This window comes from Balaenoptera ricei, chromosome 6 (genome assembly GCF_028023285.1).
Source record: "Balaenoptera ricei isolate mBalRic1 chromosome 6, mBalRic1.hap2, whole genome shotgun sequence".
Classification (NCBI taxonomy): domain Eukaryota; kingdom Metazoa; phylum Chordata; class Mammalia; order Artiodactyla; family Balaenopteridae; genus Balaenoptera; species Balaenoptera ricei.
In genome coordinates, this window is record NC_082644.1 from 90,950,451 (window position 1) to 90,966,657 (window position 16,207).

Consider the following 16,207-nt stretch of genomic DNA (forward strand, 5'->3'; position numbering starts at 1 on the left):
AAAAAAAAAATTCAGTACCTTTCCCCTTTCTTTCGTATAGTATCAGAGGTGCAGAATCTGGGACAAGTTGCATGAAGAGCATATCAATGCAGGACGTACAGTTCAGGTAAGGCTATTTTATTGTTTCAGGTAAATCAGTATGAAAAAGACAGTCTTCTTTTTCTTTTTTTATAAATTTATTTATTTATTATTTTTGGCTGTGTTGGGTCTTCGTTTCTGTGCGAGGGCTTTCTCTAGTTGTGGCAAGCAGGGGCCACTCTTCATCACGGTGCGCGGGCATCTCACTAGTGCAGCCTCTCTTGTTGTGGAGCACAGGCTCCAGACGCGCAGGCTCAGCAGTTGTGGCTCACGGGCCTAGTTGCTCCGCGGCATGTGGGATCTTCCCAGACCAGGGCTCGAACCCATGTCCCCTGCATTGGCAGGCAGATTCTCAACCACTGCGCCACCAGGGAAGCCCAAAAAAGAGAGTCTTAAGGAGATTTTGCTAAAATAAATACCCTTGTAGCCGAATCCTTTTATATGTATTTGTAACTATTTCCTTAAGGATGCATTTTTAGCAGGAATTATTGAATTAGATGTCATACATATTTTTAAGATTTTGATTCATATCACCAAAATTTTCTCCAGAAATGATATATCAACTTACACTTTCACAATGAATGCATTTTAAAACACTAGTATTACTCATTCCTCAAATTTTTGCTGATTAGTAGGTTAAAATAACACTGCTTTGTCGTTTTAATCTGAATTTTTTCTTTTATTGCTTTGAAGGGTGAAAGTTTTTTATATGCACCTTGGATAGTAATGTTTTTTGTGTGAATTGCCTGTTCATGTCTCTTGCATATATTATATTATGTTGTTGTCTTTTGTCAGAGTTCCTTATAATTTTAAGATATTGGTCTTCTGTGTATAAGATTGTTGCAATAATATAGTGTTGCAGACATTTTTTGCTAGTTATTGGCTTTGTAATAAATTTTAATTATTTTAAATTAATTTTTGAAAGTCATATATTTACATAGTTAACAGCCAAGTAAAATTAAAAGCCTTATAGAACCCTACCCTTCTCCATCTCCAAGTCCTACTTTTAGGAAACTACTTTTAATCCTTTTGGCCATTTTCCCTGGTATTTAGCTCTTTATTCCTAAATACCATGTGTAGACTGGTATTTCTTAATCAGGTTTAGGCATAGTCTCTTCTTGCTATAGGAGATGCAGATCTAGCTTTCCACCCTACTCTCCTAATTCCTTTCCCCCCTATAATTACATATATTATAATTTCTGGTTAAATTAGTGATCAATATCTCATTATTTTGATTATAAAGGTATTGTTTCTTGCTAAGCCAAATAGTGACATACACTACAGCCTTTTGCTTTTTTTCCTTTAAAATGTCACTTTCACTCTAATGACTTTTTAAATGTCTTTAGTGTTTTTTGTTTTTAATTGAGATATAGTTGATGTACAATATTATATGAGTTATAGGTGTACAACATAGTGATTCACAATTTTTAAAGGTTATACTCCATTTATAGTTATTATAAAATATTGGCTATATTTCGTGTTGTATGTTTATCCTTGTAGCTTATTTATTTTATACATAACAGTTTGTACCTCTTAGTCCCCTACCCCTATCTTGCTCTACCACCTTTCCCTCTCCCCACTGGTAACCATCAGTTTGTTCTCTATATCTGTGAGTCTGTTTCCTTTTTATTATATTCACTAGTTTGTTTTATTTTTTAGATTCTACATATAAGTGATATCATACAGTATTTGTCTTTCTCTGTCTTTTGACTTACTTCACTTATACCCTCTAAGTCTATCCATGTTGTTGCAAATGGCAAAATTTCATTCTTTTTTATGGCTGAGTAGTATTCCAGTGTGTGTTTGTGTGTGTGTGTGTGTGTGTGTGTGTGTGTGTGTGTGTGTCTGTGTATACCACATCTTCTTTATCCATTCATCAGTTGATGGACACTTAGGTTGCTTCCATATCTTGGCTATTGTAAATAATGCTGATATGAACATTGAGGTGCATGTATCTTTCTGACTTAGTGTTTTTGGGTTTTTTTGGACATATACCCAGGAGTGGAATTGCTGGGTAATATGATAGTTTTATTTTTAGATTTTTGAGAAACGGCTGTACAGTTTTCCACAATGACCATGCTAGTTTACATTCCCACTAACAGTGTACGAGGGTTCCCTTTTCCCCACATCCTTACCAGCATTTATTTGTGGTCTTTTTGATGATAGGCATCTGGCAGGTGTGAGATGATATCTCATTGTAGTTTTAGTTTGCATTTCTCTGATGATTAACAGTGTTTAGCATTTTTTCATGTGCCTGTTGGCCATCTGTATGTCTTCTTTGGAAAAATGTCTATTTAGGTCTTCCGCCCATTTTTTAATTGAGGTGTTTGGGGGTTTTTTGATGTTGAGTTGTATGAGCTGCTTATCATATTTTGGATATAAACTCCTTATTGGTCTTATCATTAGCAAATATTTTCTCCCATTCAGTAGGTTGTCTTTTCGTTTTGCCAGTGGTTTCTTTTGCTGTGCAAAAGCTTTTAAGTTTAATTAGGTCCCATTTGTTTATTTTTGCTTTTATTTCCTTTTCTTTAGGAGACAGATCCAAAAAAATATTGCTACGATTTATGTCAGAGTGTTCTGCCTGTGTTTTTTTCTAGGAGTTTTATGGTTTCTGGTCTTACATTTAGGTCTTTAATTCATTTTGAGTTTATTTTTGTATATGGTGTTAGAGAATGTTCTGATGTCATTCTTATACATGTAGTTGTCCAGTTTTCCCAGCACCATTTATTGAAGAGGCTGTTTTTCTCCATTGTATATTCTTGCCTCCATTGTTGTAGATTCATTGACCATGAGTGTGTGGGTTTATTTCTGGGCTCTCTGTTCCATTGATCTAAATGTCTGTTTTTGTGCCAGTACCATACTGTTTTGATTACTGTAGCTTTGGAGTATAGCCTGAAGTCAGGGAGCATGATTCCTCCAGCTCTGTTCTTTCTCAAGATTGTTTTGGCTATATGGGGTCTTTTGTGTTTCCATACAAATTTTAAAATTATTTGTCCTAGTACTGCAAAAAATGCCCTTGGTATCTTGATAGGGATTGCACTGAATCTGTAGATTGCCTTGGGTAGTATGGTCATTTTAACAATATTAACTCTTCCAATCCATGTACGTGGTATATCTTTCCATCTGTTTGTATCATCTTCAATTTCTTTCATTAGTATCTTATAGTTTTCCGAGTACAGATCTTTTACCACCTTAGGTAGGTTTATCCCTAGGTGTTTTATTCTTTTCGAGGCAGTGGTGAGTGGAATTGTTTCCTTAATTTCTCTTTCTGATAGTTTGTTGTTAGTATTTAGAAATGCAACAGATTTCTGTATATTAATTTTGCATCCTGCAACTTTACCAAATTCATTGAGTTCTAGTAGTTTGCTGGTGGCGTGTTTAGGATTTTCTATATTTAGTATCATGTCACCTGCAAATAGTGACAGTTTTACTTTTTCCTTTTCAGTTTGGATTCCTTTTATTTCTTTTTCTTGTCTGGTTGCTGTGGCTAGGACTTCCAATACTATGTTGAATAAAAGTGCTAAGAGTGGACATCCTTGTCTTGTTCCTGACCTTAGAGGAAATGGTTTCCTCTTTTTACTGTTAAGTATGATGTTAGCTGTCCTTTTGCTTCTTTTGGAGTTAATACTTTTCTCACTTTTTTATATTGCCTGGGTTTTTGTGTATTTTTAGTTAATTTTTTTTTTTAAGTGCTCCACATCTCTGCCACATGCTGTCAATATTTTTCATATGTTCAAATACATCACTTCCATTCTTTATACTAAAGACTCCCTCCTGAAGCCCTTCTTCCTCCAGTTCCAATCTGGACTCACTTTCTAGGCTTGTTGCACAGCTGTTGTTCTAGGACTTCCCTCAGCTCCTCTTGTGTTGGGTTCCTGTTTTTCCTGGCTATCATGTCTTCCTTATTTTGGGCTTACTCTATTATTTTGTTGGAATACATCTTTCAGTAGCTCTCAAATAAGTGTACCTTAGAGGTAAATTTTTAATTTATTATGTGTCTGATAAACACCTTTATTCTCCCCTCACATGTGATTGCTACTTTGAGTAGGTATAGAATTCTCTTTCAATATGGAAGGCTTTCTAGGCTTTCTAGTTTAGTGTTGCTCTTAAAAAAGCAGATATCATCTAGTTTCCTTATCTTTGTATAAGACCAATTTTTTTCTCTCTTTGGGAACTTTTGTGATCTGTTTATCCTGCTGTTCTGAAGTTTGATAATATGGTGTGCTTTGTGTTGGACCCTTTCAATCTAAAAACTCATTGTTTTAGTTCTGGGAATTTTCTTAAATAATTTATTTGATGATTTATTCCTCTGTGTTTTTTCTTATTCTCTCTTTTTTTTTTAATTCTTTCATTGCAAGGGTCAGCAAACTATAGCTCACAGGCCACATCTTGCCTGCTGTCTGCCCCATTTGTTTATGTACTGTCTTTGGCTGCTTTCATAGTACAACAGCAGAGTTGTTTGGTTGCAACAAGAGACCATATGGCCTGCAAAGCCTAAACTATTTACTGTCTGGCCCTTTGGAGAAAAAGTTTGCTGATCCCTATTCTGTTGGATGGAAGACTCTTGGATTGCTTGTCTAATTTTCTGTTCTATTTTCTAAGAGATTTCCTCAGCCTTATTTTCAATCCTTTCTACTGAATTCTTTATTTCTACTATTACAATATTTATTTTCCAAGAGCTTTTTCTTTTCTTCTTATTTTTCGTAGCACTTTATCTTTGGACATAAAAATTTTTCCTGCTTTTCTGAGACACTAAAAAGCTGATTGCTTGTCCCCTGGTGGACTTCACCTAAAGGTGCTTTGGTAGGCTGTCATTTTCCTTGGAGCAATCTCCAAGTGTCAGTATCTAGAGGTTGTTCTGGTTTAGTTTTCTAAAGAAGAATCCTCATTTTCCCCCTTGGGTAAGTAGGCACTTATTTCCTAATTATAGAAGCAGCTTAGATGAAGGCTCCTGTGCTTTCATTTTTCAGTACAGGCTTTCATATGAATTCCGTTTTTCAGTCCTGTGCCTAGTGTTTCTTTTTTTCTTTTTCTTTTTTTTTAAAAATACATCTTTATTGGAATATAGTTGCTTTACAATGTTGTGTTAGTTTCTGCTGTATAGCAAAGTGAATCAGCTATATGTATACATATATCCCCAAATCCCCTCCCTCTTGCGTCTCCCTCCCACCCTCCCTATCCCACCCCCCTAGGTGGTCACAGAGCACCGAGCTGATCTCCCTGTGCTATGCAGCTGCTTCCCACTAGCTATCTCTTTTACATTTGGTAGTGTATATATATCAATGCCACTCTCTCACTTCGGCCAAGCTTACCCTTCCCTCTCCCTGTGTCTGCAAGTCCATTCTCTACGTCTGTGTCTTTATTCCTGTCCTGCCCCTAGATTCTTCAGAACCATTTATATGTGTTAGCATATATGTGTTACATTCCATATATAGTCCATATATATGTGTTAATATACGATATTTGTTTTTCTCTTTCTGACTTACTTCACTCTGTATGACAGACTCTAGGTCCATCCACCTCACTACAAATAACTCAATTTCGTTTCTTTTTATGGCTGAGTAATATTCTATTGTATATATGTGTCACATCTTCTTTATCCATTCATCTGTTGATGGACACTTAGGTTGCTTCCATGACCTGGCTATTGTAAATAGTGCTGCAATGAACACTGTAGTACATGACTCTTTTTGAATTATGGTTTTCTCAGGGTGTATGCCCAGTAGTGGGATTGCTGGGTCATATGGTAGTTCTATTTTTAGTTTTTTAAGGAACCTCCATACTGTTCTCCATGGTGGCTGTATCAATTTACATTCCCACCAACAGTGCAAGAGGGTTCCCTTTTCTCCACACCCTCTCCAGCATTTATTGTTTCTAGATTTTTTGATGATGGCCATTCTGACTGGTGTGAGATGATACCTCATTGTAGTTTTGATTTGCATTTCTCTGATGATTAGTGATGTTGAGCATTCTTTCATGCGCTTGTTGGCTACCTGTATATCTTCTTTGGAGAAATGTCTATTTAGGTCTTCTGCCCATTTTTGGATTGAGTTGTTTGTTTTTTTGATACTGAGCTGCATGAGCTGCTTGTAAATTTTGGAGATTAATCCTTTGTCAGTTGCTTCGTTTGCAGGTATTTTCTTCCATTCTGAGGGTTGTCTTTTCATCTTGTTTATGGTTTCCTTGGCTGTGCAAAAGCTTTAAAGTTTCATTAGGTCCCATTTGTTTATTTTTGTTTGTATTTCCATTTCTCTAGGAGGTGGGTCAAAAAGGATCTTGCTGTGATTTCTATTATAGTGTTCTGCCTATGTTTTCCTCTAAGAGTTTTATAGTGTCTGACCTTACATTTAGGTCTTTAATCCATTTTGAGTTTACTTTTGTGTATGGCGTTAGGGAGTGTTCTAATTTCATTCTTTTACGTGTAGCTGTCCAGTTTTCCCAGCACCACTTATTGAAGAGGCTGTCTTTTCTCCACTGTGTATTCTTGCCTCCTTTATCAAAGATAAGGTGACCATAGGTGCGTGGGCTTATCTCTGGGCTTTCCTGTTCCATTGATCTATATTTCTGTTTTTGTGCCAGTACCATACTGTCTTGATTACTGTAGCTTTGTAGTATAGTCTGAAGTCAGGGAGCCTGATTCCTCCAGCTCTGTTTTTCTTTCTCAAGATTGCTTTGGCTATTCGGGGTCTTTTGTGTTTCCATACAAGTTGTGAATTTTTTTGTTCTGGTTCTGTGAAAAATGCCATTGGTAGTTTGATAGGGATTGCATTGAATCTGTAGATTGCTTTGGGTAGTAGAGTCATTTTCACAATGTTGATTCTTCCAATCCAAGAACATGGTATATCTCTCCATCTGTTTGTATCATCTTTAATTTCTTTCATCAGTGTCTTATAGTTTTCTGCATACAGGTCTTTTGTCTCCTTAGGTACGTTTATTCCTAGGTATTTTTATTCTTTTTCTTGCAGTGGTAAATGGGAGTGTTTCCTTAATTTCTCTTTCAGATTTCTCATCATTAGTGTGTAGGAATGCAAGAGATTTCTGTGCATTAATTTTGTATCCTGCTACTTTACCAAATTCACCTATTAGTTCAAGTAGTTTTCTGGTAGTATCTTTAGGATTCTCTATGTGTAGTATCATGTCATCAGCATACAGAGACAGTTTTACTTCTTCTTTTCTGATTTGGATTCTTTTTATTTCTTTTTCTTCTCTAATTTCTGTGGCTAAAACTTCCAAAACTATGTTGAATAGTAGTGGTGAGAGTGGGCAACCTTGTCTTTTTCCTGATTTTGGTGGAAGTGGTTTCAGTTTTTCACCAATGAGAACGATGTTGGCTGTGGGTTTGTCATATATGACCTTTATTATGTTGAGGTAAGTTCCCTCTGTGCCTACTTTCTGTAGGGTTTTTATCACAAATAGGTGTTGAATTATATTGAAAGGTTTTCCTGCATTTATTGAGATGATCATATGGTTTTTATCGTTCAGTTTGTTAATGTGTATCACATTGATTGATTTGCGTATATTGAAGAATCCTTGCATTCCTGGGATAAACCCCACTTGATCATGTTCTATGATCCTTTTAATGTGCTGTTAGATTCTGTTTGCTAGTATTTTGTTGAGGATTTTTGCATCTATATTCGTCAGTGATATTGGCCTGTAGTTTTCTTTTTTTGTGACATCTTTGTCTGGTTTTGGTGTCAGGGTGATGGTGCCCTCATAGAATGAGTTTGGGAGTGTTCCCCCCTCTGATATATTTTGGAAGAGTTTGAGAAGGATAGGTGTTAGCTCTTCTCTAAATGTTTGATAGAATTCGTCTGTGAAGCCATCTGGTCCTGGACTTCTGTTTGTTGGAAGATTTTTAATCACAGTTTCAATTCCAGTGCTTGTGATTGGTCTGTTTATATTTTCTATTTCTTCCTGGTTCAGTCTCAGAAGGTTGTGCTTTTCTAAGAATTTGTCTATTTCTTCCAGGTTGTCCATCTTATTGGCATATAGTTGCTTGTAGTAATCTCTCATGATCCTTTGTATTTCTGCAGTGTCAGTTGTTACTTTTCCTTTTTCCTTTCTAATTCTGTTAATTTGTCTTCTCCCTTTTTTTCTTGATGAGTCTGGATAATGGTTTATCAATTTTGTTTATCTTCTCAAAGAACCAGCTTTTAGTTTTATTGATCTTTGCTATCGTTTCCTTCATTTCTTTTTCATTTATTTCTGATCTGATCTTTATGATTTCTTTCCTTCTGCTAACTTTGGTTTTTTTTTTTATTCTTTTTTCTCTAATTGCTTTAGGCATAAGGTTAGTTTGTTTATTTGAGATGTTTCTTGTTTCTTGAGGTAAGATTGTATTGCTCTAAACTTCCCTCTTAGAACTGCTTTTGCTGCATCCCATAGGTTTTGGGTTGTCATGTTTTCATTGTCATTTGTTTCTAGGTTTTTTTTGTTTTTGTTTTTGTTTTTTTGGCTGTGTTGGGTCTTTGTTGCTGCGCCCGGGCTTTCTCAAGTTGTGGTGAGTGGGGGCTACTCTTCCTTGCGGTGTGCAGGCTTCTCATTGCGGTGGCTTCTCTTGTTGCAGAGCATGGGCTCCAGGTGCATGGGCTTCAGTAGTTGTGCTTCACGGGCTCTAGAGCGCAGGCTCAGTAGTTGTGGCGCATGGGCTTAGTTGCTCCGCAGCATGTGGGAATCTTCCCAGACCAGAGCTCGAACCTGTGTCCCCTGCAATGGCAGGCAGATTCTTAACCACTGTGCCACCAGGGAAGCCCCTCTAGGTATATTTTGATTTCCTCTTTGGTTTCTTCAGTGATCTCTTGGTTATTTAGTAGTGTATTGTTTAGCCTCCATGTGTTTGTACTTTTTACAGTATTTTTTCCTGTAATTGATATCTAGTCTCATAGCGTTGTGGGCAGAAAAGATACTTGATACGATTTCAATTTTCTTAAATTTACCAAGGCTTGATTTGTGACCCAAGATATGATCTATCCTGGAGAGTGTTCCATGAGCAGTTGAGAATGTCCTGTAAATATCAGTTAAGTCCATTGTGTTTAATGTATCATTTAAAGCTTGTGTTTCCTTATTTATTTTCATTTTGGTTGATCTGTCCATTGGTGAAAGTGGGGTGTTAAAGTCCCCTATTATTACTGTGTTACTGTCGATTTCTCCTTTTATGGCTGTTAGCATTCGCCTTATGTATTGAGGTGTTCCTATGTTGGGTGCATAAATATTTACCATTGTTATATCTTCTTGGATTGATCCCTTGATCATTATGTAGTGTCCTTCTTTGTCTCTTGTAATAGTCTTTATTTTAAAGTCTCTTTTGTCTGATATGAGAATTACTTCTCCAGCTTTTTTTTGATTTCCATTTGCATGGAATATCTTTTCCATCCCCTCACTTTCAGTCTGTATGTGTCCCTATGTCTGAAGTGGGTCTCTTGTAGACAGCATATATACGGGTCCTCTTTTTGTATCCATTCAGCCAGTCTCTGTCTTTTGGTTGGAGCATTTAATCCATCTACATTTAAGGTAATTATTGATATGTATGTTCCTATTACCATTTTCTTAATTGTTTTGGGTTTGTTATTGTAGGTCTTTTCCTTCTCTTGTGTTTCCTGCCTAGAGAAGTTCCTTTAGCATTTGTTGTAGAGCTGGTCTGGTGGTGCTGAATTCTCTTAGCTTTTGCTTGTCTGTTAACGTTTTAATTTCTCCATCGAATCTGAATGAGATCCTTGCTGGGTAGAGTAATCTTGGTTGTAGCTTTTTCCCTTTCATCACTTTAAATATGTCTTGCCAGTCCCTTCTGGCTTGCAGAGTTTCTGCTGAAAGATCAGCTGTTAACCTTATGGGGATTCCATTGTATGTTATTTGTTGCTTTTCCTTGCTGCTTTTAATATTTTTTCTTTGTATTTAATTTTTGATAGTTTGATTACTATGTGTCTCGGCGTGTTTCTCCTTGGATTTATCCTGTATGGGACTCTCCGTGCTTCCTGGACTTGATTGACTATTCCCTTTCCCATATTAGGGAAGTTTTCAACTATAATCTCTTGAAATATTTTCTCAGTCCCTTTCTTTTTCTCTTCTTCTTCTGGGACCCCTATAATTCAAATGTTGGTGCGTTTAATGTTGTCCCAGAGGTCTCTGAGACTGTCCTCAGTTCTTTTCATTCTTTTTTCTTTATTCTGCTCTGTGGTAGTTATTTCCACTATTTTATCTTCCAGGTCACTTATCCGATCTTCTGCCTCAGTTATTCTGCTATTGATCCCATCTAGAGTATTTTTAATTTCATTTATTGTGTTTTTCATCATTGCTTGGTTCCTCTTTAGTTCTTCTACGTCCTTGTTAAATGTTTCTTGCATTTTGTCTATTCTACTTCCAAGATTTTGGATCATCTTTACTCTCATTACTCTGAAATCTTTTTCAGGTAGACTACCTATTTCCTCTTCATTTGTTTGGTCTGGTGGGTTTTTACTTTGCTTCTTCATCTGCTGTGTATTTCTCTGTCTTCTCATTTTGGTTTACTTGCTGTGTTTGGGGTTCCTTTTCGCAGGCTGCAGGTTCATAGTTCCTGTTGTTTTTGGTGTCTGCCTCCAGTGGGTAAGGTTGGTTCAGTGGGTTGTGTAGGCTTCCTGGTGGAGGGGCCTGGTGCCTGTGTTCTGGTGGATGAGGCTGGATCTTGTCTTTCTGGTGGGCAGGTCCACGTCTGGTGGTGTGTTTTGGGGTGTCTGTGAACTTATTATGATTTTAGGCAGCCTCTCTGCTAATGGGTGGGGTTGTGTTCCTGCCTTGCTAATTGTTTGGCAAAGGGTGTCCAGCACTGGAGTTTTCTGGTCATTGAGTGGAGCTGGGTCTTAACGTTAAGACGGAGGTCTCTGGGAGAGCTCTCGCCGATTGATATTACATGGGGCTGGGAGGTCTCTGGTGGTCCAGTGTCCTCAACTCTGCTCTCCCACCTCAGAGGCTCAGGCCTGACACCCGGCCAGAGCACCAAGACCCTGTCAGCCACATTGCTAGGTACCTGGGGAGTTTCTTGCCTTTTGGGAAATCTGAGGTCTTCTGCCAGTGTTCAGTAGGTGTTCTGTAGGAGTTGTTCCATATGTAGATGTATTTTTGATGTATTTGTGGGGAGGAAGGTGATCTCCATGTCTTACTCCTCTCTGCTATCTTGAAGGTCCTCTCTCGTGTTTGTGAATCTTATAGTCTTTTTCACCGAAAAATGCATTTTTGATCCTCTTACATTTCAAAAAGGTTATTATAGCTGCAGTATAGTGAATAGACTGGGATAGAATGAAATGAATGCAAAAGATCATTTAGGAGTGGTTACAGAGATGGTGAAGATAGAGAAAAAAAGATTGATTTGAGACTTAGGTGGAAATTTGACTCGCCTCTCTATATGTGTATTTTACTTCTTGCTACCTAGATTATAGCCCTAAAGATCAGGGACTATGTCTCCACTAATTGTGTATGTCACAGTACCAGGTGCTCAGCAAGATGCAGAGTTTATTGAATGGTACTATACATGTTAATGTCAATGAGATTATTATGACTTTCATTTCTTACCATCTTCACCATTTAACGTCATTAAAAATCACTTCTGATTTTCTTGAGACAGTGGTATGGTCAAAGTGTTTGTTTACTGATTTTAAAATATATATATATATTTACATTATTGATCTCCATCTGGCATAAAAGCTTGGTGTGTGCCATTAAAATAATGAGATCGAAACTGTTGTTAGATATAGGTATTTGTTTAGTTTTATTCATATCTGCCTTGAATTTTTTGTATAGGCTTGTTCTTTGCTAGTTTGCATAAAACTTATTTTTAGACAAACAGTTTCATGAACGGTTACTATAAATTTTCTAGATTTATCATTATTCGATTTGTATAGTAAGGAGTATCTTTTTACTTTTGGTATAGTGTCTTTGTTGAAAAGGGGTTCTTATTTTAAATGTGTCAGTCTTTATCAATCTAATTTATCAGTGTTTTCTCTTGTGATTCATGCTGTTGGTATCTTGTTCAAGGAATGTTCTGTATCCTAAGATCAAGAAGATAATTTCCCTATATTTTCTGTTGAATGTTTTAAATGTTTTGCTTTTAACGGTTAAGTTGTTAATCCATCTGGTATTGATGGTTATGAGATAGATATAAATAAAATTTTGTTTTATTTCTTTTGGAAAACCAGTTGTCTCTCATTATTAACTGATTTCTGCAGTGTTATTTACATATCACAATTCCATATATGCATAAGTGTGTCTCCGGTCTTTCTCTTCTATTCTACTGGTCAATTTGTCTATTTCTCCACCAAGGTCCACACTATGTTAATTAAGACAGTCTTGTGATAAGGCTTGATATCTAGTTGGATAATACGATTACCTTATTCTACCTTTTCAGGAGTGTTTTGGCTATTCTTGGCCATTTAGCCTTCCATATAAAATTTGGAATCTGCTTTTCAAAGTTCATACACAGTCTTGTTGGAAATTTGGGAATTGCATTAGATTTATCCATCTATTTAGAGAAAAATGACATATTTACAATGTCCAGTTTTCCTGCCTGTGAATATGGGATATTCTTGTACTTGGTTATGTATTCTTTATTATTTGTGTATCTTTATAGTTTTCTGCATACAGATTGTGGTAGATTGTACATTTTAAAGATACCTGCAAAGTGTCTTGCATCCTACATCATCTTCTACAGTATGACGTTGCTACTCCCCCACAAACAGTAGCAACAGTGGAGTCTAATTCTCCTCCCTTTGAATCTGAGCTGAGGCAGAAGTAATGCCACCAGACTTCTGAGGCTAGATCAGAAAAGGCCAGATAGCTCCCACTGGTTCTCTGAGGATGCTTGTACTGGGGGAACTTAGCCATCATGTGAAATGTCCAAATATCTGAAGACTCCCACATGGGAGATAGCCACAGCCACAGCTGAGCTCAGAAATGTCCAGCCTCAGGTGCCAGCACATGAGTGAGCCATCTTGTACATCAGTGCAGTTGAGCCTTCAGATGACTGTAGCTTCAGCCAACATCTGACTCAACTGCATGAGAGACCCCAAGTGAGAACTCCTCAGCTGACTTCCTAAATGTCTGCTCTACAAAATCATTAGCAGAATTACGTGGCGGTTTTAGGCCTTTAAGTTTTGGAGGAATTTGTTATGCAGCAACAGATGACTGGAATACAGGGCTTACACTTAACTTTGTTTCTGTATTTCAGTCTATTTCATTAATCTGTTCTTAAGTACTTTATTGTTTTAGGGTTTGTGTGTGTGTATGTGTGTGTTTGAGGGAGGTGTTAAACATTGTCCTTCTTTTAAATTATGTTTTCTAACTTTTGGTGGTGTATATAGAAATATAGTTAGTTTTCATATGTAGATCTTATGGCCAATTATCTTTAAACTTATTATGTCTAATAATTGGTCTAAATCCCTTTGCACTTTCTATTAATAGGGTTTTTGGGGGGGAGGGTGATGTTTTTCTTCTCTTACAATATCACCCATTTTTCCTTTCTTGTTTCAATTCTTCATGGTTTTTTTTCAATCTGGCTCACTGGTTATTGAAAGAAACAGTTAATAAAGCAACTTGTTCAAATTTATCTTTTAAGGAGTTTTTTTTTTTTAATTTATTTTTGGCTGCGTTGGGTCTTCATTGCTGTGCTCGGGCTTTCTCTAGTTATAGTGAGTGGGGGCTACTCTTCGTTGAGGTGCGTCGGCTTCTCATTGCGGTGGCTTCTCTTGTTGTGGATCATGGGCTATAGGCGTGTGGGCTCCAGTAGTTGTGGCGCGTGGGCTTAGTAGTTGTGGCTCATGGGCGCTAGAGCACAGGCTCAGTAGTTGGGCATACAGGCTTAGTTGCTCCGTGGCATGTGGGATCTTCCCAGACCAGGTCTCAAACCCGTGTCCCCTGCATTGGCAGGCGGATTCTTAACCACTGCGCCACCAGGAAAGCCCCAAGTTTATCTTTTCAAAAAGACCTTATAAATGACAGCAGCTCCCTCTGCAAAAAAATTCTTAATGCTATTTATATATATTTTTTCTGAAAGTAAAATTTCATTCTGTATTACAGGATGGTTGTAAAGATTGTTGACCATGTGTGTAAAGTGCTTACACAGCTCCTCTCAGGGGAATTGGAGTAAGTTTGATTTGATACTCCCATTTTTAACTGCTAGATCAAGCTAAAAAGATTCCTGGCTTTTTGTTAGTTTAATTTAAAACACATTATAATTGCATCACTTTTTACCATTTTTTTGGCTTGTCATAGAAAAATACAAAACATATTTTTTAAAACTCAGCTCTCCCTGTCCCTCTCCCCAAACAGTTGACATATGGTAATACTACTAGTTGATAATAGAGGATTCTGAAAAATGTATCATGGTTTCTGCTTTGAAGAAACTTACCTAGATGGGATTTCATGAAATGTTAAATAAAATATTTAAATAATAATTTAAAGCTTTAGTAAAATGTTAATATAAGTCACTATATGACTAATTGTCAAATATTTTATAGAGACCAGTAAGTGAAAGAGTGCCAGGTATCTGGATGCTAGATAAGGGCAGTGTTATCCTTATTTTTCAGATAAAAGAAGGCTGAAGAACAGAGAAACTTCGGTGTTTGTCTAAAGCACAAGGCCTTCATAAGTGGAAGGGCAGGGATCCAATCTGGAATTATTTTTACTATTAACTCAGATGGATAGACAATCCAGGAATATTCTCAGGAATACTGTGCTTAATACCTATATAGTAGGTCTTCATTAGATATTTGTTGAGTAAATGAATGGAGGCCCTTTTCTCCTTTGGTTTTCATTCCTTTTGGTGGTTCATTTAATATTTTTTAAGCTCTATGTATTCTTTTTGGTGTCTTCTGATTTTGAAGTAAGTGTGAAGTCATTACTATTAATACCTTAGTGTAGTAGTTAGGTAATACAAGCAAGGAGTAGTCCAGATTTATTTTAATTAAATAGTTATGACTCTGGAGTCCTTAATGATAAATTATATGACATCTAGATTGTGTTTACTCTAAGTTGTTTAAATGTTTACCAGTGGACTTGTGCTCTGTGTTTGTAAAGAAATTAGATTAATTATTATGATACCAAATGTTTTCTGCTGTGTACATTTGCTCTTAAAATTACATGTTGTAAAAACATATTAGAAATCCTTAAATCAATATTTAACAAAGGCAAATATATGCATAGCCTCTCTTCTTTTAATCATTAAATACATAATTGGACATTTTTCAGAATTTTAATTAACTCAGAATAATTACTTTTTACAATTACCAGTATGGATAAGTATACATTTAAATATATCTTTTAATCTTTAGACAGAAATTTCAGGATATTTCTGGAAGAAGGGAAAAAGCCATAACTAGTTATTAAATTTAGTTTCAAAACTAAAAAGAGAGAGATGTCACCTTTACTGAAAGTTTGGCCATAGTTTGCTGTTTACTGGTTGCATACTGCAAAGCTTTTTAATTACTGAGTTGGTATACTTTCTTTTTTTTATAAACTTCCTTGGTTATAGTACCGTTTATCAAACTTGATATTTTTGCAGATTTTCAGAACTTGGCATAATATCTTCCTTTCTGACCTGATTATTAGAAGAAGAGAAACATTTGAATATTTACTACATCCTAGATACTATTCTAGACACTGGAAATATATCTGTGAGCAAAGCAGAAGAAAATTCTTTTCTTATTGAACTTGTATTCTGGGGGTGGGAGTGAAGGAAACAGAGACTTTTTTGTTTTAATTTTTAAAAACATTTTATTATAGAAAACAATACAAACAAAATATAAACAAAAATAGCAGTATAATGAACTCTTCTGTATCCATCATCCAGGTTCAACTCATAGTTAATTTTCTTTTTTTTATTTCTGAGATATACATTTTAAAGTAATAACTAGAATTATGACTTATAACATTATACCAGAACATATAAGATTTTTAGAAATTTCATGTAATGTCTGAAACATTTATATTAACATATTTCCATACAAATAACCCAATGAAAGTTTAGTATTAGTTGTTTTGTTTGTTTGGTTGTTTTTTATACTGCAGGTTCTTGTTAGTCATCAATTTTATACACATCAGTGTATACGTGTCAATCCCAATCGCCCAATTCAGCACACCACCATCCCCACCCCACTGCAGTTTTCCC

The 16,207-nt window shown here is 36.2% G+C and overlaps 1 protein-coding gene across 11 annotated transcripts in view; it reads left to right on the forward strand.

The window, feature by feature from the left end:
* Window positions 1-16,207, forward strand: part of STX17 (syntaxin 17) — a 121,769-nt gene that overhangs the window by 22,093 nt on the left and 83,469 nt on the right. For all 11 annotated transcript variants that reach the window (XR_009503730.1, XM_059925171.1, XM_059925173.1 and 8 more), the window contains exon 3: window positions 41-106. Coding sequence is in view for 10 of the 11 variants with exons in the window: in XM_059925171.1 (XP_059781154.1) it covers window positions 41-106 (66 nt within the window). In the remaining variant the exon portion in view is untranslated. The remainder of the gene's footprint in view (window positions 1-40; window positions 107-16,207) is intronic.